Raw genomic sequence first — 27,597 nt, forward strand, 5'->3', positions numbered from 1 at the left:
CTTCATTTTCAACTCCATCTTGGGTGGAAGCTGTCTTCTCGTTGCCTGAGAGGCAGTGGAGCTAGCAGTTACATTGCATGGAGAAAGAGTAATAGTGGGAAGATAGAGATCGCAAAGGACATGTGCCTTATATTGTCTTATGCTTGTTAAGGTCATAGGCAGCACAAGCTCACAGCCCTGTCTGATCCATTCAGGGTTATAGGTCGGGGCACATCACGTCTCTCCTGGAACCCCTGGAAGAGGAGATGGGCAGCTGGGAGGCACTGCTGACCTCTGGCACCCAGCAAGCTGCCAGCACCGCTCTGCTAAAGCTTCCCTTTCCTCTTGTAAGGAATGTGCTTTTGCTTGGGCAACTTTTTTCCCTGCTCCTTCGATGTGTCCTGCGTTGTTCTGTCTCTGCTGTGTAAGATGAGGCCAAAAAAAACCCCAAACAGAGCAAGAAACAGGGAACAGAAACTGGGAAGCCAAGCACTACAAATAAAGAGCAGAACAGGAGTTGCAGCTGGAGCCCGAAGCATGTATTACCAAGGGCAGGAGCTGAGTGGGAAAAGAAAAAGTTACAGTTCACAGACAAAGAGCACGTTTAATTTCTCCTTCTGGATTTTCACCAGGATGAAATTTGCTTTCTCTATGTGTGTGTGGAAAGCAACTGTTGCAGGGAACATCTGCAAAACAAAACTGTTTCCAACTGCTCCATGGAAGAGAAACGACCTAAAAGAAAAAGAACAGACTAAAATCATGTTTCCACAGAAGAAGACTCTCTGGATTTGTCCATTTTTCTATTTCTTGATGCTGAACTGGGAGCTGAGCTCTGTGCAGAGAACGTAAGACCAGTCCCCAGCTTGTTCCCTGCATGGTTTCTGGCTGGGGAAAGCCCTTGCTGCCAGGCAGCAGAACCTGGTCAATGGAATGAAGGAACTGCCTGGTGGTAAACCTGCAGTTTACAGCCCATCAGACTGTTGGCACATCCCCCGGGTGGTGTTTTATTCAAATACGTAATGCTAATTTGTGCCAGTGTTTTGGGGGTATCTTTGATCCTGGGAAAAGAGATCAAGTGTGAAACAGGGGGCTGGATCAAATGTGAACTGCAAGTATTGCTGGTGAATGACTGTTGAAGAGCCCAAGCACAGGCTGCAGCCACTTGCTCGCCCCGAGTGGATTTTGAGGCTGGGTACACCTTTAGCACCCCACATGAACGCGGTCAGAGCTCTCCCCCTTGCCCTGAGCAAGGAGCACGGCTGGAGAGATGCTGCCTGACCTGGGGGATGTTCATGTGCTCTGGTGTCAAAGCGTGCAGCCCCTGCAACCCAGCTCTTCACCCTCGTGACCGTGGCCCTTTCTCAGCACTCTCATATGGTGGGTTTCCAGCCAGAGAGGTTTGGGTTGTCAGTTCCCATGCTGGGCGTTTTGGAGGTTGCGTGCTGGGCATTTTGGAGGTTGCATGGCAGTAGGTGATGAGGGAAGGAAAGCCTTGTTGGGGTGATGCAGCAAAGAAGCCAGTCAGCAGCATTCCTCTTGCACCTTCTGCCCATCCAGCTCCTGGTGGCCCAACAGCCTGGCCTGTTTCAGGGTGACTGTCCCCATGGGGCTGGTTGTTGACATCCAGGGTGGGGGCTGCCATGCCACGCTGCACACGCAGCAGCTGCAGGTGAAGGGAATGGGGCAGAAAGGTGGTGGGAAGCATGAGATGCTTACAGGTGCTTTCCCATCCCCAATGCCGATTTCTGTGGCTCTCAAAGGTGTTAAAAGGCTGATTATGTGACATGCTGAGGGGCTGGGCACAGCTGCTGTGGTATCTGTAAGCACAACCAGCAACTTAATTTAAAAAGAAGCAGGTTCTCTCACAGGCATCATCTCCGCTTGCTTATTTCAGACCACCTGATCTATCTGCTCCGTGGTGCATCTTATTTTGCTGCTAGTATGGAGGATTAGTCTTGATTTTTTTTCTCTCCTTCCCCTCCACTACTCCTTCTGCCAGTGTTTGCTCTGGTCTTCGCTTTATTTCCACACATCAAACAGCATCCTTTTCACCTGAGGCTTTCCCATTTCACAGGCATGTCAATGCAATTCAGTTCCCACCTGGTGCTGATGGACTTGGTGTGGACCTTGGCCTTTCCCTTCTCATCCCTTACTTTGAGAGGACAGAGCATCTCCCACCTCCCCCAGGGGAGTGCAGGGCTCTTCCTTCAAAAACTGGGGCACCGAGCACCCCTGGTTAGGGAAGTCACAGCAGGCTTTCCCACCCCACAGCCTGGCTGAGGACTCCACTTGGTCCCCAGCAGAAAGAGGTGTTTCCACAGGGTTTGAGCCTCACGGTTTTAATAACAGCAGCAGCTCACTCGGAGAGTTGTCAGCGGTGATAAACTCGGTCCCATTCTGTTTCAAAATTGGTTTAAGAAAGATGCCTGGCTGTTTAATATTTAAGCTAAATGTTTAATGTTTAAACAGGGAAATTGTTCTGATTGTCAGAAAGGGCATTAAAGCAGGATGGAAACTGGTCTATAATCTCCGACAAACGCTGCCCTTTCTCGGCAGCAGTGTGGTGCCAGGGAGCTGCAGAAGTTTCAGAAATGCTGATTTCAACCAACCTCTTTCATTTCATTTGTGCTTACCAATCCCACAGCAGCGAGATGTGCTTTTTCTCTCAAAACAGGGAACATTGTACCTGGCCCTGTTTGGGACTGGTTCAGCTGAAACGAACTTGCAGTTCAAAACCCAAACAAATTACAGTAGAAGTGCGTGGGTAAGGTGAAGAGTGAAGCTGGATGGTGTTGGCTCACAGGTGTATTCCAGATGATTTGGGGTCACTTTTGTGTGCACACACAAAAGCTGTGAAATTCAGATGTCAAGTTTAAAGTCAGCACAAAAATGAATGGTTCCAATAGCCACAAATACGCGGATAAATATTTTTGAGTAGATATGGACAGTGTTTTTCAGGCAGTGAAAATATCCCCGGGGGGAAGCACGTAACAGAACCATTTCACACCACAAAAGGCTTCTCAGGAGCAAGCCCGTGCTCCCTCCCCAAGCCCTCAGGCAGGCATTGGGGCTGTGCCAGGCTGCATGCAAGGGGTAGTCCTGGTGCACAGGAATCCCAGCCTGGTAGTGGCTGGAGCTGGGGGGAGCATATTCGACAGGGAGCCCTCAAGTCAAACAGCAATTCATGTCAGTCCCTTTTCTCCCTCTTAAAATGTTCCTAAGCTGGATGCTAAACCAACTTGTCAAACGATGTGTCAAAAATCCTTTAAACAAGCATATAATACTACAGTTCAATGTATTTAAAACCCAGCATTGCTGTTTCCTACTGAGACTATTCTCTCCTTTCTAGTGAGGGTAATTTGAAGTGCATGTGTAAGTTGAAGGTAGATGGGAAAGTTGAAGCTTAAAATGTAGATGGTCACCTTATAAATAATCTGTTCAGGCTTTTTTTCTGCCAGAGAAACTGGTAGTGGCTGGCTGATCCCCACACAGAATGGGGATCAATGAACAAAGTAGCTCAGGAGACATGTACCATCAGTACAACCTTTCCTGTGCAGTGCTTAACACTGGCACCATGAGCACCTGCTCACATCTGATGACAAGGGGCCACCTGAAGCACCCCTTCCCTCTGGAAACAGCTTCTGGTTTGCAGCCCACCAGCACCTAGGCTGAGACTGGCCTGCACTTGTTGTGTGCATACAAATGTGGTTGAAGTAGAGGCCAGGAGCGACGTCATCCTGGGTATGTAGGTGTTTCTGTTGGTGTATACATATGGATCGTATCAAGCAAAGCAAGGGTTCGGTGGCTGCTGCATGTGCTGCGCCTAGTGACTTCACACGCTAGAGAAACATCACCTTCCACAAACTCACAAAAGTAACACGAGAAAGATTCTCAAGAAAAGTTTATAGAAGAGCTCCTCTTACCAAGGTTTCAGGACTATGGAAAGGCACATTTCACCCATGTTGATTGACAGTTGAGTTCATGGACACATACAATGCTCACATTTCATGGCAAAAAGACTGCATAATGATGGTACATTGTGAAACATATATTCCAGACTTCGTTCAACACTAAAGTGATTATTTTAAGTGTATCATGTACATAATAAGAGTGGAACAGGCAGATGCACCCAATTACTGTAATCTACAAGGCAGTAATTCAAGCCCCAAATATATTTCTCCTTATTGGAGGAATTGGCGGTGCAGATCACAAGCAAAATGAGGGGCAGCAAATTGACAGGGAGCCAGGAAACTGCTGCCATTTGGAAAATAACAGCTAGCACCTGCTGCAAGTCAGAAGGGATTTAACTTTGCTAATTCATTTCACTCTGGTTTAACAGCAAACGGCTTGGCTGGATCAGATGCTCTTGGGCCAGGAAGTAACCGAGAGCTGCGCCGTGGCCGTGCTGTGCTGGCGAAGGCACCCTGCAGAACAGGGAATCACAGATGTTTGCTCGGTAGCGGGCAGAATAAAGTCCACTCGTGCTTCCTCTCTCACCATTTAGTGAGCTGCTTCGTGCTAATTACCTCTTTTCATCCAGCTCGTGGTTAAGTTTCACATTGCAATGATTAATAATTAATCAAACGCATCTGAAAATTAATTTGGCAATTCTACATCTGATTGGCACGGTAATCTCTTCCGTGCAGCAGGGATGTTATGGGAATAACCTCAGATATTCTGAGCTGCTAACTGAAGTGAATACATAAGGGCATTTATTATCTTGTGTGGTAAAAAATAAAGCAGTGAGTAGAAACAAATACATTCTCCAAGGCCTCTCTGCCTTTTGGGAAAGGTGTGATCTGCATTTTGCCTTGTCTGTATTAGGAATGCACCATCGATATGATCATGTCCAATCAAAACAGATGGAAAAAGGAAAGGGAAATTAGAAAAATGTGCCCACAGTTGATTTATTTCTGTTTAGCTGGTAGCAGCTGCAGTAGATTTGATGCATTAATTATGGTACTAAAAAGAAAAATCACAAGAACAATGACTTTTGCCCTTTCCTGCTGTCCGTGGCACTTCTCTCCAAAACCAACAATCATCTGGTAAAAGGGAAGAAGAGGGAGTATGCAGCTTCCACCAGACGTGGTCCCCGCTAGTTTCGAATTAGCTGTCCCTTTTTACAGGCAAACAGCCCTGCAGCAGCCACAGAGGTGAAGAAGATGGCAGAGCTAAGCAGGCACAGCAATCCTGGTGCGGAGGGCAGGTTCCTCTCCCAGAAGCTGGTGGTGAATGGTCGGGCTGGGACATCCTGGGGGAGAAAGGAGATGGTACTGCTATAGAGTTTCCCTCACTGCATGAGAGGGGAGGCAGCAAATGTGCCCCACTAGGCTGGGGAGATCACAGGTTTCTCCTGAGGACCAGACTGGAGCATGGGGGTGGAGGGTCATGGCTGTGAAATGTATTTTCTGTCATCCTGAACAGCTACAGGACAGTGAAGGTGGAGTTGCTTGTGACTGGAAGGAGGTTATATTTGGCTTAAGACCATGATTTGGGAATGGGCAGAAGTAGGATTATTTCCTGCATTTTGCAGTCCCCCAGGCTCCGAGTTCTTTGTCCCTGGCTCTCGGCCATCCACTCCTCAGACAGGGGCAACAATATTCCTTGGACAAGTCAAAACAATTAATACCATCAGCATGTGACGTAACCCAAACCTCACCTGGGGGCAGCTCCATAGGAATTACTGAAGCAGGAGCTTCAGCCTGACTGTGTGACAAGAAAGTCTGGCTTACCTTTGACTCCGGCTCTGGCATCCAAATTTCATTCTCTGAGATCCTCCCCATCCTGTACAGTATCTAGGAAAACAAATTATTTGTACCACGTGAGAAAAAATTAAAACCCACACTACTTTCCATTTTGGAAGAGCAGAGCGAGTCAGAGCAAGGTGACATTTAAAAAAGGCACAACTATGACTAGCTGAAAGTAAACCAGAAAATGTACAATGATCTCTCTGCTAATATTAGCAAAGAGAGATGGAGGCAGTTTTGGTAGTTTGTGTAAATATATGACAGCTTGTCATCAAACAGTCCTGTGCCTAACCAGTGTTTTAAGCAAGGACAGTTTCACAGAATCATTTGTAAAAAGTAGGACTTCACTCAGGAATCCACAAAAACTACAGCTTCTCTAGATGTTTATTTTAATTTTTTTTCTGAGTACAAGTGAAAATGCTTTTTCACATGACAGCTGGAGAAATAGCAAGGTGAGGTTACCACCACACACTCAGGACACAAAGTCTGTTAGGAGTGATGCTGCTTGGATCACAAACTAGAAAAAGGAGAAATACAACTCTAGGTCTTTCAAAGCATACAATGACAAAGTTATCTCTTGGCTATTCAGTATTTGGCAGTACAAAGCTCATTAAAGATTTTTCTTTTGAATAAACTGAGTGCAAGAATCATGGAGGTTCCCAGGGGCAAACGACTGTCTCCAGAAGAGACAGCTCACTGTCTTTGTAACTACTGCTCACAGGCATGGAGAAAGAAAAATTAGGCGATATGAAACACAGCAGGTAATGAGAATTATAAGGTGAGTATGACATTCTGTCAAATGGAAGCAAAGGGCTGATTTTCTCTTAAATAACAACTCTGTGGCCCTGCCATACAGTAGTTGTAACTGTAATGTACACCCTTTAATGGCTTTTTTCCCTCCCTCCAGACTGTTGTAAAGGGATTTCACTGTGACTGGGAATCCAGTCCAAATGTGTCATTCTGAGGAGATTCAGACATTATCAGAGCCAACCATTATGAATTCATAAAGCTGAGCTAACAGCACTCCCTCGTAAAAGAAGAAGCAGAAGGGATACATCAAAAATAAGAACAACGCTCAGATTTCCAGATTGCTGCATAGGAAATAGCTGTGAGCATTTGTAATGACTTAAATGGCTTTTAAAACCTACAGCAATTAATTTGTTAGAAGCTGTGGTAGTATATCTAAAGGCAGCATCAGGTTGGAGGTTTTTTCCTCTAGACCTGAGGTATATGGCATGAGCTGCATTTTAAGTCTCCAGTGCAGAGACACACCGCGTAACGTTCTGACTCAGGTGAGATTTTTGGTTTCACTTTATTCAATAGCAAACTGAGTAAAGTTAATTAAAAAAAAGAAGGCTATGGCTCACATCCTTTTCTGGGATTCTTCCCCATCAATTCTAGGAACCTCTGCACAATTACAGGGTGTGATGCACAAAATCAGACTCTCCAAGCTGTACTTAAACCTTTTTAGCCTTTTAATAGAGGCGTTGAAAGCAAACCAACAGTCTGTACCTCTCTGGCTGCTCTCTCTCCTGCCTGTACGGCCCCCTCCATGTATCCACTCCATTGGGTAGCTGTCTCTGTGCCAGCAAAGTAGATTCTGTCAATGGGCTGCCGAATGATCCTTCAAAATAAATGGAGAATGTCAGATGACAAGTAACAGGAAGGCGATGATCCTTCTGAAAGCAACTTACGGATTTTGACGGGGCACTCAACTTCAGTTCTGCAGAATTCCTACAAACCTGGGCTGGAGAGTATGGTGCCATGAACTGTACCCACAGGACCACCTACTTGCTTCTGTACACAAAACTCAAGATCTGAGACAGAGAAAATCTAAGGCATAAATCAGTGCCCAGCTTCTGTGCAAAATAACATGAGCCTTATTTTAGTGCTGGGATAAGGGATAATCCTAACAGCCTCCAGAAATGCAGGGCAGCTGATAGATTTATGTCTTCCGCATGGCAGCTTTGTTGTTATCCTGCCATTACAATAGGATGTGAATGACATTTTTGCAGTGATAGGTCACTAATACCAGCTTCTACTCGGGGGCTGGACTTGCCTGACTGCCAGTCCTGCCAAAAGGGGAGAGCAGCTGAAAGCCTCAGCATTCAGGGAGCTGCATTCACCCTGTAGGGTCACATAAGCCAGCCCTTCAGCTGTGCAAAGCTGCACAAGCATACCGGTCAACCCAGCCACAGGCAAGGAGCTCCCTTTCCCACAGAGAGAGATGCTTGCTCTAAGGGCTCCCATCTAACCCCCCGTTAGGTTCTCCCTGTCTGCCTGACACCAGCCTCCCCAGGCCAGAGGCCTCACTGATCAGTACCCAAGTGTTCAGATAAATTACAACAGACAAGCCAGTGCACGAGGTGACTTCTTCCCACACGCGTCTTGGCACGGAGGCAGGGTGTAACTCCATGATGGACATGCTCAGGAGCTCACACTGTGATGTGCTACATGGTTTGTCTGGTCTTTGGCTATGGATACAAGATTTGTCTGGTTGTTCCCATTATGTGCTGAACCGTGCCTTCCACACACTTTTCAGTGCTATACCTAGTATTAATCAGTATCATCTAACATGTTCCTTTAGGAATACAGCAGTTATGCGTGGGGAGAGCATGGGAGGCTTTGCTGGGTGGGAGAAGCAAATGAGTTTTCATATAAGGGTTTTGTGCCTTCCCCTCCAGATGCGACTCAACCAGCTTCACCAGAACCTGATGCTCCACCTACACAGTCAGACAAGGACTCTTCATCTGTCCAAGATGTGTGCCCTCAAGGTCTTAGCTTTAAAGGGATCTATTGCAAATACTGCATAGTGGCAAATATTGTAAGTAACCTAGTGGGGAAAGGTTTCGTGGCTCTAATGGGTCCTTTGTGACTGTGTTTTGTTTCCTTGAAAGTCACAAGAGAAAATCTGCTCTTATTAAAGTCAATAGCAAGATCCTTGTTAGGTGGGGAGTAGGGGAGTGGAAGGAGGGTTGGAGTTCCCCCAATATGCTACATATACCGTTAAGTTTGTTGCATAAGGTATATCATCGTACACAAGCTAAGAAATGTGTATTAGAGAGCAAAGCATTCTCTGTCTTACCTTCCGTAAGAATACATTATGCCTGGTGGGAAGTAGGCTGTGTAGCAACCTCCTGAATATTGCTCCATGCTCCAGTTCTTTTCTTCATAATGCACTGGCTGTAAGTATCAGCAAATATTAGAGAGTGAAACAGTGGCAGAGAAATTGGAAATAAAGAATCCATTTCCTTTGAAGAGGGAAAAAACAAGCTAAGGATACCTGTCAAAGGAGTGCCGTTTCATCTAGCTAATGCTATTCATCTGCACAAAACAAATCTTTGCATTTTACAGAAGCACTGGCCTCCCATGGGGAAATGACAGGACAAATTAAACCATGTACTCCCTTCTCTGTTCTTGTAAACAGTGAGACTGGCAGCTCTTTTCTTCCTGTACTAGATGCTGCTGCACTCCCCTTGGGACTACAGACTGTATGGCACAACATGCAGGTTTAGGTACACATTTTAGGTACCAGGAATTTCAGCTTCATCCTCCAGAACAAAGAAGCAACATTACTGTACAACAGAGGTGAAAACAGGCATTCATTTCTTACATGTAAAGCCTCTTCCATCCCCATTGCTTTGGCATATGCCTCACAGATCTTCTTCTTCCTATAGGAAAATAAGATCAGTCAGGAAAAAAAAGGTGGAAAAACACCTCTCACTTACTGCTTTTATTAAAAAAATCACATTTATTGCAATACATTGGAAATAAAGTTGTGCTTGGCTTTGTTTTTAAGTCTCATTTTAAGTTGTTAACATATATATTTCAAATGTTGATGCATAAATGTGACATCCAAGATGGAGCAGGGAATGGAGATGAAGGTTGATTTTGGCAACGAGCTCTAAAAAAACTAAATCTTTGTTATTTTAGGAAGCAAAGCCAATTCATTCTCTTGTTCACTGGTGTAAGACTAGAAGAGAAGCAATATAAATCAATGAAATCCCTACAGATTTGCTATAGCTGAGACCAAAATATGAGAGAAAACCGCTCACATTCCTAAGCAGAACTCCTCTTTCACTTGCATGCGTACCAAAAATCTCATTTAGAAAGTCCTGTTTGCTCATTTCACAGACTAATGGTGAAATCATATTGTTGAAAATGTAGAGATTTAAAAATTTTATCACCCAGTCTGAATGTGAAGGACATCCAAAACTAGGCATGTCAGCGCTCCCTATATCCCTGGGGTGAAGCATCATTTAGTGGTGATGCAGTCTGGGAACGTCTTTGGAAAATCTTCTCAGTCCACACAGAGACACAGAGCTGGTAAGTCTGTCATAACACGGAAGAGCGGGCAGGACCCGGAAACTCAGAAATATCCACAGCTGGGTGGATATTAGCATTAGTGTCTTGGCCTGTTTATACTAAAAGCTCAATTTTTGCCCCAATTTCCAGTATTGGTAGTTGCACTGTGCATGTGTACGCATGCACCCGCACACACATTCACACACATTCCTGTGGGGAAGCATCCCAGAGAACTGACTGGCTTCTGAAATATTCACAGTTTCTGAACTCTTACCTCTCTTCCTTATTGAGATGGGCCAGTTTAATGGCCTTTCTGGTAAGGATGAAACTGAAAAGGAAAATATAGCATATAAATATCATGCAGTGTCAGCACCCCAGCTGATTTGCATGCTCTTACCTGAAATTACTCTAAAAAAAGACAGGCAGATCACTTCACCGGTACGTAATGGGCTTGACATTTTTTCATCATACCTCATTACAGGTCACATGGGTGAAAAGGCCTGTGCAGGGTACCCTGGGGAGTCAGCTGAAAGGCAGTGCATGCATTCCCAGCGGGCAGGCAGAGAGGACTGCCTGGCAGCTACCAGATGAGGAAGCTGCAGATTGCAAGCGCATTTTCAAAGCTGCCAGCGCTGGCCTCACTTTGCTCTGTGGGAATGAACTCTCTCTCCATCCCCACTGACTCAGGAGAGCAAAGTCACACCCAAAGTGGGCAGAGAGATGACAGCATCCAGCAAAGTACCCTGCACTGCCTACCCTCTTACACCTAGGTCTTATTCAAAAGGACTGAGACCTTGAGTTTTCCTGAGCTTTTGAAGTCTTGCAGACAGCTGGCTGTACCACTGCCCACGTCATTTGGTGTCAATAAGTGACAGGAGCCTGCTGCTCTGACAAGCACTGCACAGCGTCATGGACCAGTCCTGTAAGAACCGGGGTGAATACTTATTCAGCTTGAAGGAAACAGATTTGGCAATTAGTTAATCTGACCTTAGTGGAGATACCCGGGGGATGAAGTATGTTCCTGCACTCTTTCAGAAAGTTGCATCAATTCACAAGGAGAAAGGAGAAGCCTGTTTGCCATATGCGGTTTGGAGGAGGCTTACTGCTCTTAGGTCACAGAAGTTTTTAAGCCTCGAACATGCCATAAACATGTACAGTTCAGTAGAAGTGGCAAGCTTTCCTTGCCAGATACTTAAGAAGTAGTTACCTGATATTTATATTGGCCATTTTTTGGCAGTGTCACCAGTGGAAGCTTTAGTAAATACTGTTTGTTCATATTGGCTTAACCTATTCTAAAAGCCAGTCAATGCTGTTACATATTTTCCTATCTGTTTGTCCAAACTACAACTTTTTTACTTGGCAGTTTCTTCAGAAGCCTGATTTCTTCACTGCATGGCTGCTTGCCCCACTCAGCCACCAGCTGATGTTCATTGCTCTGCCTCGGGTCCGTGGGGAGAGGAGGCAAATGAGGATTTCTTGGACAACTGCATTTTCATTTTGGCCCAGGCACTAAATACAAGGTCCAACATAAGCTGAACACAGGCTCACAAAGCTACTCAAGAAAAGGATTTATTTCTAAATCCATTACACAGCAAAAAACCATTAACTGAATGCTTAAAATGAACTACAGCTGAATTCAGGAACTCCTTCCCAAGCATCTCCTTTGCATTGGGATATCTGTAGCAGATACTTAATCTGAAAGCTTATACGGACTAGAGAGGCACAAAAGGCTTGTCAGAAGTGCTCTCCTCCATCTGTGAAGACTGTGGGAGTGGTCCCCACTGATATAACCTGGCCATGTCCCCTCTTCCTCCTCCTCCCACTCCTTCAGACAAAAAGAAATAAACATTTGTAAGTATAGGCTAGAAGCTCTTCACCCCATAATGGCAGGGAAAGATCCATCAGGTTTCGTGTCATCTATGGTTATTCCAATTGGAGACTCTTCATCCTCAATGAGGAAGGAACCACAATAACCTAAGGCAGCGGGGTGGGGGGTGAGAGGAAACAAAATTATTTCAGAGAAACTTGTTGATGACCATTCTTTCTGCCAGTAATGAGCAGATAAAATTATCCACAAAAGGAACTATACAGAAACTCCTTCGTTACCAATAACGCCTACATGTCTGAAGTGTTTTTGTAACAGCCTCTTTCCTCTCTTCCCTCTGACTCTGGGAGATCTTATACACAGACTTACGCAAGTCATATTTAAATTCCATTATTATTTAGCAAGGAAATTCTGTGGATTATTGCAAGTCTCTTTGGCTTTCTATTTAGGGGGGATAAACATTAAAAATAAATGGATGTAGCAAGAACTATGATGGTTCATTCCATGAGTTACTTCGGCCAAAACAACAACAGCAGCAACAAAACCCAGTGTAATTACATCTGGTCAGTGCGGGCTCAGATTTACACCCTGTATTCATTTTGCTGATGACAAGACTGTCAGGAATAGTGTCCCATAACAGCAAAGTGGCAGAAACACAGGCTGTCTAATCTAGTATCACAACAGTACATGTTTCAGATGAACACGCAAAAAAATCTCATATAGATAACAACGCATAAACCTGCCTACATTTTCTTCTAATCCCAAGGGCTGGTTTATGCCCTGAAACATACAAAATAATATTCTTTTGATTAAGAAATACTCTCACCCAGTGCAACTCTCAGTATTGTTTCATAGGAAGTGGAAACTAATCTGTTCATACAAACTGTTCTGGAAATAGTATCAGTTAAAGCTGAGAAACACATGATGTTGTAACACATAGAAAAAATATCCGGAGTTAAACAAAAACCTAAGCTACTTTTCCCAGTACTCTGAGATATCAAGTCTGTAGATCAGAGGATTAAAAACAGGGCAAGGTCTTGCTTACACCTTAAGCTCTCCTTGTCATCTGCTATAAATTCTCTCTGTCTGCCCTAACTCTGTCCCTGGCAGGGAGAAGTGGGGACCTGCTGCTGCAAGGTCACTGCTTCTGTGCATTAGTTTCAGCAGTGCTTCCCAGAGAAACCTTGCTTGTTCTCTGTCATCCCTTCTCAGCTAGCAACAATGAGATTTGGGATCCTATTTGGGTCCAGACTCATGTTTGGGACAAGGTGTGCACCCAAGCTTGGAGGAAGAGCTCTCTTTTCTAAGGAGCTTTACCTTTCACTTTTCTGTGCGTTTCAGTTTGTGGTTTGCACATTTAACCCTGCCTTAGATTTATTCCCTGACTGACAGATAGCAGAGCTTCAAAACTCATGTCGCATGGGGCTCCCAAGTCCTTCACTTTCCCCACATACCCTTCCTCTGCCAGAAGGCTTCCCTGTAGTACACCATGCATTTTATGACACACCCCATAGGCAAACGCTGAATTAACTGGTTTCTCTTTGGAGGTAGTGCTGGTTTGTAATGAATCTTCGTTGTCAGGATCGGAGGGATAGCACTGATCACATACTTGCCCTGAAACACAAACCACAGTCAGTACAGACAAGGCGCTGCCTCTCAATGAGCTTGCCCTACAGGACATGTTTGAAAGACACCCTTATTAGTTGTTAACAGCTTTCCCACACAGGTATTTCCAGGTGACCAAAATAAATCTGCCACTTCAGAAAAAGGATCTGGGAAAAACATGTTGTTTTGTGGTTAGATGATGCTTGACAGCTTTCCAGATACTACAGGACCAGAGCTGATACTTGGATGGAGGCAGGTGGGGAAATGGGGCAAGATAGATGATCTAGCATAGGTAAAACTGCCTTTTATCATCCCCAGGAAAACACGACCCACATTTTTCAAAATTATAAGCTGTTAAAAAAAGTCATGCACGTTCACAGGATACTACTTCAGGACAAGCAACACTGATGGTAATTTCAGCTTTCCTGAACATGCTCCATCCATCCTGCAGGTCCTGTTTCTGACTGGAGCGATGAAGGATGCTTGGTTTCAGGGCTCAGGGTAACAGTGTATTACAATAGATGATGCTGCTCTCAGGTGCTCTCACACTGATGGGGCCACTGAGTGCAGGAAGACAGCCTCCTCTGACTTGGCTGTCACTCATGCAGCATGGAGGGAGAAGCCAGGGTTTAAAAATCCCTGGGGGAGGGAGAGAAGGGTCCCTTCTCCAGGACATCCTTAGACCAGCTTCTCTGTCAAACACCCCCTTCCTTTTCTGCTATCTTTCTCTAAATACCCTCCAAACACTGCCACCTGTGAGACAGGGGTTTTGCAGACCATGATGGTCCTGCACAAACCCCCGTGGCAGGCTGGGCTGTGTGTGCAGAAGGGAGCTGCCACTCCATGGGTGCCACCGTGGGTAGTCATGTACTGATGGAGCATTTCACAGCACCACTGTGCAGAGGCAAAATCTTACTAAAGGCATTTGAAATGTCTTTTTTTTTTTTCTTTTTTTCTTTTTGTTCTGCAAACCACAAACTTAGGTATGAACAGGAACATTACTTTCCTTTCTTTGAAATGGTCTCAATGCAGAACTAATATGTAAAAATATATAATCACAGGAAAAGTTAGGGCAGAAAAAGCAGAGTAATGACAGAAACTAACTAGCAGAATACCAAGAAGAGACCCAGTCATAAATAAATCTGTAAAGCAGGTTTCACAGAGCATCAGTGTAGTCTGAGAAATAGACACACACAAATGGGTACTTCCTGATTACATCTGGCTAAGAGCTACAGCAGATATATTCCCCCACCAAATGCATACTCTACTTCTATTCTGATCAAATTACCTCATATATCTCATGGTTTAGAGTCTCCACAATGACATTATCACCTGTCTGATCAATAAGGACCACAGGTCTCTCCAGTTTAACTCTGCCTTCAAGGCGCTCCATTATTTTCTCCGATATCTGACCAGAACCCCCTTTAAACTTCCTCTCCTACAAAACAAACAGAAAAGAAACACAAAAAAATCACCAGCATTAATCACACACAATGACACTGAATATGACTTCTGCTCATAATCAAGAAACTCCAGGCCAAACCAGCAAGTCCTAAGGGTGCATAAAGAGTCCCAGACTTTCAGAAGAGCAAAGCCATAAACCTGACCCTCAGTGAGGATTGCTGCCTAAACCACTTTTGGAATGGTTTCCTCAATTAGCTGGCTTGAAGACTCTTGAAGCCTAGTGAACAAACATCTATAATACAGGTATGCTAGCTAGCATAAACATATTGGTTCATTAAAAAGAGGTTTTGAGTATTTTATCCATCACTGTGCTACCGACACCCTCATGTGTGACAAAGGCACCAGCTTGCACCTGTACAGGGAAAGCCTGCACCAGCTCAGAAGCAAGACTGATCTTTTTAACTGGGTCTGGCCTCGAGTGCAGCAGGCAATGAGCTTTATCTGTCCCTGGGAAGACACGAAGATATTGCTGTCTGGAAAAAAGCACAACCTGTGACACATATTTCCTTGCAATGCCTGTGCAGAGGCTCAGGGGAAGCACTAACCCTCTTTTATCTACCGGCCACCAGCGCTACATCAAGCGGCTCACTTTCACGTAGAAGATGCTGGTACTGGCAGGGAGGAAAGGATTCACAGAGTCTCTTTGTGCTGAAAGACTGAAATACTGCCTGAGGAAGTCTTACAAGACTCATCATGGCTGCTAAGTCAGCAACCTTTAGCATTTTTGCCCAAATGATTTTGACTGGGGGGAGTGGGAAGGATGGTAGAAAGCAAGACAGCTTGCCCCATCCAGGCAGAAAGAAAACAAAGTGCTCTTCCCAGGCTAGCTTTCCCCTCTCCACATGTCTTGTTTAGTTACATGTAACTTAGGATTAGTTTTATTTTTAATTCCTGCTGCAACATCTAGCAGTTGCTGACATGGGACAGCAAACGTGGCTGAGGTGCTCCTGAGGAGGAATGCTCTGAGGTCTTGCTCCTGCCTCAGGGCAGCATTAGTTCTATTTACATCCTTTCTGACACACAGTTGTCTACTCTTACCCCAATGGACAGACGTTAATGGAGGCTGCATCTCTCCAAGCAGCTTCTCCTACAGCCTCCCTATCCCCCACAGTTGGAAGGGTGCGGTACTGTCTCCACTTTTGCTGTTAGTAGGTTAGGTCTAAAATGCTATGCATGCTTCCTGAGGCCATGTTAACTGAGGTAGGAGGCTAGTAAAGGGTGCCAACATACCACATCCAAATTACTTTGACTGCCCCCTCTCCCCTTTTCTGAAACTTCATCCAGAACAATAACATAAACCATGATGTTCTGCAGGCAGCCATGACCTGAAACAGTCTAAAGTAGCTCAGAAAACATGCTGCCATGTGAGCTGTCCCAAGAAGGACAGGCCTTTTGCTATCTATTTCCAACTCTTGCCATTAGAGGTTCTAATGCCAAAAAAAGTTATTTCACTCTGAAGTACACTTGCTTTGAACTCATTAAAAAATTCAGAAGTGCTAAGTAACCCACAGAAAACAGACTGGCCAAGAAACAACAAAACAGCAACAAAAGGACTGTGCTGATGTGAACGCAGGAAAAAACAACTGATTCAATTGCCCCAATTTATCTCAAAGCCTAGCTAATAAAATTCCTCATTGTACAGAGCTAGCTGGGAGGGCTGTTCCACCCCATGAGAACACAACTGTTTCTGGTGCCACATGCACTTGGTATTTCTTCCTCTCTTCACTAACTGCAGGCCTTTGACGAGCACAACACACTTGCTCTTTATGGTTCCAAGAGAGGAGGAAGAATATGAGACATTTTGTACCTGGCCCCCATTGGTGATGGAGAAAATCCTGGCTGTGCCCCCACACTGCCTCACATACCACAGGAACCAGAGAGCAGAGACTTCATGAGGCTCGGATGTGACGTTGATATTCACAAATAAGGTGGCAAATTCTCTAGCAGCTCTGCATGAGAAACAGGAACAGAAACAGGTAGTAAGTAAACATGACTTCCTGACTGCTTTCAGGATTTTCTTTGTTATTCTCGATAAGGGCTGCTTTCCTAAAGTCAGAAAAGCCAAGATGATTTATATTGATCTCATTTTTTATTTTGTAGTGAGACTGATTCAATGAGTTTATATCAGCACTTCCCTCCCTCCCAAATAATTTACCCACTCAGTTTCAAATCCCACTGATTTCACCTTAGTTATTTTTTTAAATAGCTTCCCAGCTGCTATTCCTTGTATCATAACAAAGTATTTTTCTCAACAGGAGAATGCATTTGGTAACCAATTAGTGAAACTTCTGCATTTCTCCTCCATGGGGAGCTCATTGGACACATAACTTCCAAGGTCTGATAGACCCCAAGGGACTCTGTCAGCCACATGGCCAAGACATTCACCATCTCTCACCCCCTGCACAGACCTTTCGTGAAACCAAGAATCAGACATGGTAAATAACCCAGAGAAACCAAATTGGCAATCATTGCTGTAAACATGAGGAGAGGGTCAGCTTTCTACCACAGTAAGCCCTCTGAACGTAAACTGAGTTACAGCAGCAGGAAACGAGGACCTGGCTATTCCCATTTCTTTCACTTGTGGCTACAGATTGCTAGGAGAATTGAGATCATTTTGCAAAGAAGATGAAAGGTCTTTGACTTGAATGAAGTTTTATAAAACAACATTAATTTATAATTACCTGCTAAAGGAAGGAACCTTGTAACTTATAAACTTTTATAACCTCATTTCCCTGGGTATGAAGTCCAGTCACTTCTATTTCATTAGCCAGGATATGAAAACATCCTGCACACAAGAACCCTCTGGCACAGTCCTGAAAGCACCACGATACTACACTACTGCAGCGGGTTCAGGCCTGAGGAATGTGAAGTCTCCAGGGTCAGTAGATGCTGATCTGTGACACATGACAAACAAATCTTTTATAATCTTGACCAAAGTCATATAGAAAATGCTGCAGAACAGCTTTTCTGTTCAGTGCAGTATGTTTTTTAACTATGCGTAGAAAGATCTGGGTTGGCCTGAAGATCTAAAACAGCTTTTTACTGAGTTTTTGAACATGTTTCAGCTGAGCACATCCATTAAAACTGGAGTGCCACAAAACCACTGACAATAGAAGCAGTCTTGCAGAGAAGCATGTTACAGGAGAGACCACTATAAACCCAGTTCTGTTTATACTCCACCATCTCCCTGACTAAGAGGAACAGTAAAAACTAGAAGAGGAAGAGCCAGTGCACTTGCAACAGAAAAGGTAGTTCAAAGTATCCGAGTTTGCAGGCAAACGGCTCATAAAACTAATGATAAAGAAAGCTGCAGTTCCACAGAGGGATAAAGTCCAAACAGCTGTACCACACAGTACAAATGGCATGTATCACATGGAGCTGTAGCAAGATTTAAGCCAGCAAAATAAATTTCAAATAGAAAATTTTGGTCAGGAAGCTGCAGGCACAGGGCTAAACCACAGTCAGAATGAAAGAGCAAATGGCACTGCCGCACAAATAAGAGACGCTGACTGCAAGGGAGGAGAGCATTGCAGAGTACCACAGGGGCCGTCACAGCAAGTGGGGACACAAATGCTCGTATAAGCACACTTCTCTCTGCCTTACAAAGAGAACTAATTGAAAAAAGAAAGGAAGAGTATTTCCAGGTGTTGTCACCTCATATTGAATATTGTTTCTTTTTTTATTTGTACAGTGTGGTCCCTTGTAGACATAAAACACACTGGCAATTTTCTAGGTGATACCACACCTCGGGTTCTCTTCCTACCAGTTAGAGTTGATGCTCTGCTGGACCTGCTACTCACAAACAATGAAGACCTGTTGGGTGATGAAAAGGTGAAGGGCAGCCTTGGCTGCAGTGGCCGTGAGACTGTGGAGTTTAAGATCTTGAGAGGAGTAAGACAAAGCACAGCACTGCAGCCCTGGATTTTGGAAGAGCAGATTTTATCTTCCTCAAGGACCTGGCTTGGCAGCATTTCATGGGAAACTACCCTGTAGGGCAAAGAGGCCTAGGAGAGCTGGCTGGCATTCAAAGACAGCTTCCCAGGAGCAGAGGGAGGGTGCACTGCAATGGGCAGAGCTGAGCAAGGGCAGCAACAGGCGTGCTGGGACAGACACAGAGCACCCGACTGGGCTCAGGCACAAACCAGCCAGGGAGGTGAAAGGCAAGAAGAAAGGCTGCCTCAGCTGCCATGTTTCCCTCCAAGGGTTTCGGAGGCCCAGCAGGCACTACTGCTTAAACAAGCAGCAGCATTTGAACTTCTCCCGTTTCCAGAGCCAACAGCTGCTCATTACTCCTCCTTGGGTCTCACGCTGCCCCATCCATTGAGCAACCACTGGAAAGCTGCTGCTCTCTGGCACGGTGTGATGCTCTCTGGTCTGCCAGCGGCACCTGCCTGCTCTGTTGTACATGCGATTCAGCTCACACAGTAAAAGCAGACACATGGTAACTGCGCAGGAGCGGACACAGACAAGAGTCAGAGGACTTCACTCAGCTCCTAACCTGCCGTGGATCTGGGAAAGTCCCTTCACCTCCTTCTGGCTCCATTTCTGTGCCTGCAAGTGACCTTTACTCATGCCTACAAAGCCCGATTTTATCTGCATGTTGCTTTTCCTAAACACAAAGGCAGATGCTCTTCAACTGAGTGAAGTGAGAGCACAGTGGGAAGAACCCATGCTGTCATTCCTGCGTGCATGGTCCTGCCGAGGCAAACCCCAGGTTTCCCCAGCAACTTTAAACCCATCTGCCAACCAGCCCAAGCTCTGCTGTACCACCTTATCCTCCACAGGCCCTCGCCCACCGCCTGACAACAGCCCGTCACAAAGACCAGCGTCATCTCAAATACCTCCTGTTCTCGCATTGCCTGTACCCCAGCTGTACCCCAGAATTTTCCAGGGAGCCACTATCATTCTGCAGCTGGATTTCAAAGTGAAGAAAGAGTTATGTACTTGGTCCAGCATATCTTATCTATCAGCTCTTTCATGGTCATTTTGTCCCATTCCTCAGCATGCGGAGCGTCCCATGGTGCTTCAAGAGGAATCTGGAGACAGAGGCAAAATATTCAATAAATTATTCAGGACTCTATCATTGCCCACTCACAGCTAGCTAGTAGCACAGAACTGATTGCTGTCGGCCAGGAGTTGCTTTTGTCCCCTGAATATGGCTGTAAATTTGGAATAAATTCACTGAATTGAATATTATCTGTTCACACCTTTGGGCATGCCAAATCTGTCTTTGTCTGACCAATGAACTATATCCTTATGTTGGGACTCATCTGGCCTTTGGTTGTCCAGAAGTGAGGTTTCTATTCTAATTCAGTTGCCTCTGTGTCCTCTAACAGCTGAGGGAAAAGTTCTTTCCCTAGTCAGAGATTCAGTCAGTTCCGAGATGGGCATCCGAAGGCCCCTGTATCTCTCCATTAACTACAGAGGGAGCAAAAATGTCTAGATACTATTACATTATTTTTACACAGTTAAATTCTTAATAATAATCCATTGCATGTAAGTACCATGACATGTGAGGATGCTACTGTATATTTGAATCTTTAAAAAGCATGTATTGTTCGACAAAAAAAATGTCTAGTATCATGCATGGATTTGATTCTATAAAACCACATAAACCCAATAAACTTTGCAGGAATACAGTTAGTTATGCTTGAAGGTTATTATACGGTAGGTACCCTGGTTTGTAGCCAGATTGTAAGGCAACTGATAAAAATTTGAAAGACCAAGTTCAGTCTCATTTTTTTCAGGTATCTTAGACACCTCCAGATCTTTTTGTATCCTCTCATAGAATGGTTTGGGTTGGAAAGGACCTTTAGAGGTCACCTGGACCAACTCCCTCTCAGTAAGGAAGTTCTGTTATTCCCGATAGTTTGTGGGCAACATAGATACCTTTCCTGATAGAAGTTTCTTATTTTTTAATATTAAAGAAGCAATAAAAAAGCCTGCCAGAAGCAAAACAAAACCAGATTTACACATGGTGACATCAGCATTGCAGAAACAGATGCAATTTACACAGCCTACCTCTTTTCCTAGCTTGTCCATAGTCCTCCAGAAGTTATTGTAATCCAGATAAACGAAGGGATTCCATGTTGAAGGGGAAATACCTGTGAAAGAGCGTGACTTTCCCTAAAATACATATAAGAACATAAGCAACTGAAACACAACACAGCATATCTTCATTACTCAAGAACACAAAATTCTCAGTCATCACATGGTTGACCTTTTGCCCCAAAAGACTTAGCCTCCCCCCCTCCCTCCTGCTTTTTTCTAAAATGAATATGCCTGTAAGCAATGGAATGCATGAAGCTAAATATGAGGGGGAAAAGCAGCTGAACTGACATTAAAAAGGACAATAATACATTTTTTTATTCAGAGGGGATGGGGAGGGGTACATTTGTTCTAAGCAGGTTGTCACATTCTGGGCTAAGGAGACTCAAGCAATGGCCAAGGAGGTAATATTCCTTTTTCCTAAGCATTCTTCATTATTACATATGAATGAATCTAATCTTTGCCTGCTTGCTGAAATATGCATCCTAAAAGCTGCACAGGTTTAAAAGCAAACACACCTCTTTATTACGTCAAGTACCTTGGGAGAAACCTAGCCTAAAAAAAAAAAACATTGCCAAGAAGAAAGTTTTTGGCTGCAGGAAGAAAAATGTTGTACACTTGCAAAAATGGTACCAGCACTTACAATATGTATGACACACAGGTGCAAGAGGAACATGGACTGTTTCAGATAATCCTGTGATATAATAATAAGCAAAACAATCTAATAGCACCTGGTTCTTTGTGATAACTTTAATCTGAAAGAGGAACGAATGAGCAGGCAGCATTTTCTCTTATTAAATAGCTTTGAACCTCTTTAATGTTTGCTCTTCCAGGTGTGTCAGAAGTTTGCATGAGGTCACGTGGTAGGATGCAGCGAACACACTGGACCATGACAGTTAGGAGCTGAGGTGCTAAGCAGTGCGCAACATGCTTTTCAGTGCCATGTATACCATGCCAGCCCATCACACATAGCAGGTGGGAGTCACAGACCAAGTGAGAGGCTGCAGTGCTGCAAATGCATGAGATGGTGACCCAGGGACAGGGAGACGCAAAGCAGGAACCACATGTGCCTTCCCCACACTTGGCGAGAGATAATTTATCAGTCTTCCCCACTGATAACTCTCTCTCTCTCTCTCTGTAAATACATATGGATTTCTGATATTCATCAGAACGTTTTTGTGGAAAGGTTGTAACAAAGATGAAAGGTGCAGGATGAAACTCAAGACCATAGTGAGCTTTCAGACTTTGAAAAAGCAGTAAAAAATTCAAACTCCCACATTTTGGTCAATTTTTGTCACCCCAGGACAGGTACAGTGGAGGAAACAATGGCACATGGTATGGGACATAAGTCTTGCTACAGCCAACACCACTTGTTCCCTCTCTCCCCAGAGGATGGCTGCAGCGGTGCCCCAGCTTCAGCATCCCTCTGGGCCCATGGCCCACTGTGCTGTACCTCCCCACCATCTTCAGTCAGGGCAGGTGCAAACATACTCTCCTGTTCAGCTTAGACACTGTAACCTCTGCTCTGGGCCAAGCAAAGCACAAGGTTGCAAACTCAGCACTTAGTTCATCTTGAGATCTTTTTTAAAATTCCAACAAACACTGCGTTTTCAAGTCAGCAGAATGACTCTGGATGTGGTTGGTTACCTCTGGATTTCTGGGTACGTAATCTTAATCTTGTGTACCACATACTTTTTTCTCTCTCTTTTATCTCCATTTCATTCTGTTTTAGAGAGTTATGTTGGAGGAAGGTGGGCTGGAGATGCTGCTCCAGCCTTCTCCAGGTGCACATGTGTATGCAAAACATGCTTCTGCCATGGCAGAAGCAGAGAAAATGCTCCTATGAACTACCAGCAAGGGAATCCTCTGCACAACACTGCCTCTTCCTTTTCCTTGAGCACAGCTTCTCGCTGCCACTGTGTGTTCACCCACAGAAAAGAGGACCAAAAAACACATGCAAAGGGATATACTGCATGCTACAGCTTTTACTGTCATAAACCAATGCTGTATCAAACAAGGCAATCCTGATACAAAGCAGTAATATATTGCTTATCATTTTCTTCCTACTGCACAGAGTTTTGTTTTTCAAAAAGATCAAACACTGATCCTTCAAAGTTCATTCATTGCTAGACTTTTTATTCTGGTTGGGAATGCAGGTGCTATCAATGGGTCTTTTGCACAAGTTATGTGCTTTACAACACCATAATCTCGCCCTTAAGCAGAGGTGAGGTGCGATGCTGTCAGGTCACCCAACAACAGGTGAAGTTATTACTGCAGTTCCATCACGTCAATACTGCAAGGGGACAAAAGGAAAAGATAAGCCTGCCTTTCAGGAGTAGCAGCAAAAACTTCCCAGTTTTTCACTCTTCAGTGACACCCATTTTCAACAGGTTTTTTGATAAGCGACGGCACTTGTACTCAGTGGTGAAACTTGGAAGCACCTCTCCTATCCTTGGCTCAACTCAAAAAAAGAAGCATTTCTTCAGAAAGAAAGTCAAAACAGTAACTTCTAAGGCTCCTCCCCTCTTGTTTTCAGCCAAACCTATTCCTTATATTGCTAGAAACAACAGGTGAAGGAAAGTCTCTCTCAGAAATTCTATGACAAGGTCTGTGCCAAAACAGCTTTTCCAGCACCCAGCGTTAACTCTACTGTGTTCAACAGCTGCCGGCTGAGAAACTCCCCAACTATCCTGATTGCTGCAGATATGGCCATTGGTGAGAGAACTTGCCCACTGCCTGTCTACCTAATATTTTCCTCCAACTTTTCCACCTCTATACTAGCTCTAGAACAACATGACACAAACTGCTGAGGACTGATCAAAAAATCTCACAATCTTGGCCACTGGTATGACATGTATCACATTGGATACTCACTTATCTGCTATTTGAAAAAAACCCTTTTCATTACTGATCTGAAAATGTTACCACCTCCACATCTTGGTCAGTGGCATGGCCAAGGAAGATCAATGAGAAAACATATTTTATCCCTTGAGAACTATGAAATGCCAATTGATGATTACCAGTCTCAAGCTGCATTACTTGTTGCTCTCCTCTGCATGCAAAAAAACCAGCCTCAGTAAGACTGGAGACCAAGGGCAGGAAAATCTGGAAAAATACAACAGTACTAACAGACCTGGAAGAAGTGGAGACTGAATTCAGAGAGCCTGAAATAGTTCACAGACCCACTAATCCCTTGTGCCGGGGGGCTGGGCCTGTAAGAGGTGGGAGCTGATCAGAGGAAAGCCCAATTCTAACAAATTCAAGGAGATAAATTCCCACTGCCCACCAGAGAGTGTGAGCCAAACAGCTTTAGCCACACCAGGTTTTCAACTCTCTCTTGCACAAGTGTCTCCACAGCAGGGAATAAATCTAGGCCACCTGGGGCTGGTAAGTTATTAATTTGTTTTTAATTTTGTCTCCCTACTAGGCAGAGGAGCTCTGGCTGCATTTTTCACAGATGAGCTCACTGCAAACCCACAAGGTCTTGCAATATTCCATTTTTAAAGAAGCTTATAGTATTCTGGGTGTATTATTTTGAGAACTACTCTTTTCTTAACTGAAAGGCAAATAACCTACTGGCTGTGTTGTCATGCTAACATAAGGCTGCTTGACTGACCCACAGAGTTTATCTAATTATTTTTTTCATTTCATGGTGTGTCAAACACTTTTCAGCAGACCTCAGATTTGAGTCCTGCTGCCCGCCTAGATTAGCTACTCCCCACCAATCCAAAGGAAACAATAACCCCAAGCACCATACCTCAGTGGTTAGAAAAAAGGCAGCAGAGATGTGCTGTGCCAGGTCTGTCTTTTCCCTGCCCAGGGCTACCCTGTGGCTTGTAGCTGTAACTACAGGATTTAAGCCCCAGCCACCCCAGCTGTGACACCACCCCAAGTTCCAGTTTGTGTAAGAGAAGCAGACAGCTTTGCCAGTCTTGAGAAAGGTGAGTCTAGCTCCTGCCTGCTGTGCTGTGGACAAGCTACATGTCGGGAGAGGCATCCCTTGTGCCCCAGAGCAGCGACTGCTATTGCCCTTGGGCCATGTACAGGGCACACAGGTAGAGCAGCAGTTCCCTATGGTGTGAGCCCTCAGGTGGGACATCCTTCATTACTCAGGATCTCCAGCAGGTCTAGCCTTGCAAGCATTGCAGCGCCTTGTACTGCCTGCAATTCCTGTGTCTGAACTGCAGATTTACAGCAATCTGCACAGACTTACTTGCTGAGCCCTCACCTCTCAATCTTAAGGCTAGATAAGGGAAAGAAAAGACTAGATGGCCAATGTGAAGCATTGCATAGAAACACTCATCTTTTGTCAAGTGTTACCTTGCTCTGAAAATCATAAGCAAACAAATAAGCAATATCAGTCCTTATTTAATGATGTTATGTATATATACTGGAGCTGGGTGCTGCTACCAGATATTAGAGGACTGCAGTTACACAAGAAGATTAATACCACACCAAAGCTCTAATGCCTTTACCTTCTGGGGTCTTCTACTAAAAAGAAGGTGAAAACAGAGCACAGTGTGACCTTCAAGGACTTCTGTAAAAGTTAAAGCTATCCACCTCTTTTGGGAAGGTACTCTCCAGAACATCTGCCTTTTCTCAATCCTAAAGCATTCTTGATGAATTATGGGACAGTAGCCACAGAACAATTTGGCTGGAAAGAAAGTCCGGGTTACAGGATCTTCAGTTTGAAGGTACAGATTTACAATGAAAGGATACAAATTCCTGATTGATATCAAAGCAGTCCATGTTACCATGCTAACTGATGGGAAAGAATGAACAAGCAAAAATAAACAACAGTTACATATTTGGATTTTTCAAATAAACCGTAACCATAAAGGAAACCTGCCCACATGCAGCAACATGGTTTTTAAAGCTTGCAGTACATGGAATTTTTCCACAGACATATGGGAAAAATTCCCGTCAGAGCAGAGAAGCTCATGAAATCCCTCTGGGGATTTCCACTTTCCCTTGGTTGCTTCTGCTGCTAGGATAAACCATTTCCTCACTTTCTCCTAACTCAATCCAAGCAGTATTCTGGAAATCTTCAGAAAGAGCAAAACTGAACTGATTAGTATGGTAAACAAAAACCCAAAAATCTGTTAATCTGAGGATGCTGGAGATTATATAAAGTCAAAGGACTGTCACAATAAAATCTAAAGTTGTGTCTAGTCATTCCTCAAAATCCCTTCCCTCTCGCCTCTGACAAAACCACACAGTGTTGCAGACTTTGGAGAAATGCCCTTGGGAAAAGACCTTCCTGTCTGGCCCCAGCTACACGCTCCCCAACAGCCATCAGCCGACAGAAACAGCAGATAAGACACAAGGACAAAAGTTTTAGACATACTTTTCAAACTTGAAAGGCAGCAGCTAGCCCACGGCTGACAGCATATTAGCCCAAGAAGCTGAACACAACCATCTTTCAGATTAATATTTAATTTCTGGGGCAATGATCCTTTAATACCAAATCACCTCTTTGCTAAAACATTTTCTATCACTTAGGAAACACCACAAACGTGCAGGTTCCTGAAGAATCTTTATTGAATATGAGGGGCACATCTATAGCCAGGAGAGCACAAATCCCAACTTGGCCAGCTCACCATCACACTGTAATAACAGTGCGCAGCAGTTAGGTAAAATGTACAAGCCCTAAGGGCCCCGAGCACCCACCAACCCAGACAAGAGCCAGGACTGAACAGAGGGTTTTCAATAGGTTTGTTCTAGAAGTGGGATGCAAGAAAGCCTTCCAACAACAGATCCCTAAAACAAAGGGCATGGTGACTACACAATGCCTCAAGGAAAGTGTAAGGAGAAGCAGCTGTGGAAAACCTTAGGGAAAGAAAACAAAAAGCCTGCAATTCATGGGAAAAAGATGTGGGAGACATAAGACCTACTGGAGGAAAGGCATTATTATTATTTATCCAGTGCTTAAGTCTGTCCATGCTGGGAGATCTTAAAGCCCCTTTACTGCCACCCTGGTCCAACAACTACGGCTCCCTTGAGGACCCTGGTTAGCTCAGCAGGACCACAATGCCAAACCTAGGATTGATGGATCCATAGCCTGTGATCCAGCAGAACAGCTTGTAATGCTGCCTCCTGCTTAGAAACATGCTTTCACTTCAAAGAAATCTTACAAAATTACATGCTTATTAGCAAGGACATGCATAATGTAATGTGGGACAAAAAAAAGCTGCAGTTTCAGTGTCAAAATGGATTAAGGGCTCAAATTCATGTAACCCATTAGAGCCTTTTATTTAACATACCGAAGATCAGTGCCTTTTAGGATGCTAAGAGATCCATGTCTGAGCTTAAATTAAATAGAGAGCTCCAAACACTCAGCTGGTACAAATCAGCCCAGCCCTCTTGCTGTAGAACTACACCAGTTTTATACCAGGTAGTGTAAAATAACTTTTCTACTATTATGGAGTGGCTATGCAATTATTTCAGATGTGACTATTTTATGACTATGGCATGAATCTGCCCAGTAAAGAGAGGTTACAGAACCCAATGATAAAACTTTGCAATGTGAACACATTGCTCCAATTCTTGGAAGAAAACCTGGGAAGATAACAGAAATGAAACCAGATCCATCACATAGCCTTGCCTCTATCAAGTATGCCAACT

The 27,597-nt window shown here is 44.3% G+C and overlaps 1 protein-coding gene across 1 annotated transcript in view; it reads right to left on the reverse strand.

Moving 5' to 3' along the window:
• Positions 1-3,865: 3,865 nt before the first annotated feature.
• The window catches only part of LOC102056467 (amine oxidase [flavin-containing] A), a 37,723-nt gene continuing 13,991 nt past the window's right edge, over positions 3,866-27,597 (reverse strand). The window contains exons 4-15 of the mRNA XM_055701413.1: positions 20,947-21,051; positions 19,870-19,961; positions 16,733-16,874; positions 14,750-14,899; positions 13,311-13,470; positions 11,909-12,005; positions 10,306-10,359; positions 9,340-9,397; positions 8,812-8,909; positions 7,239-7,350; positions 5,712-5,774; positions 3,866-5,230 (exon numbers count right to left, since the gene is read on the reverse strand). Coding sequence (XP_055557388.1) covers positions 5,075-5,230; positions 5,712-5,774; positions 7,239-7,350; positions 8,812-8,909; positions 9,340-9,397; positions 10,306-10,359; positions 11,909-12,005; positions 13,311-13,470; positions 14,750-14,899; positions 16,733-16,874; positions 19,870-19,961; positions 20,947-21,051 — 1,287 coding nt within the window. The 3' untranslated portion in view covers positions 3,866-5,074. The remainder of the gene's footprint in view (positions 5,231-5,711; positions 5,775-7,238; positions 7,351-8,811; positions 8,910-9,339; positions 9,398-10,305; positions 10,360-11,908; positions 12,006-13,310; positions 13,471-14,749; positions 14,900-16,732; positions 16,875-19,869; positions 19,962-20,946; positions 21,052-27,597) is intronic.

Source organism: Falco cherrug, chromosome 2, assembly GCF_023634085.1.
Source record: "Falco cherrug isolate bFalChe1 chromosome 2, bFalChe1.pri, whole genome shotgun sequence".
Classification (NCBI taxonomy): Eukaryota; Metazoa; Chordata; class Aves; order Falconiformes; family Falconidae; genus Falco; species Falco cherrug.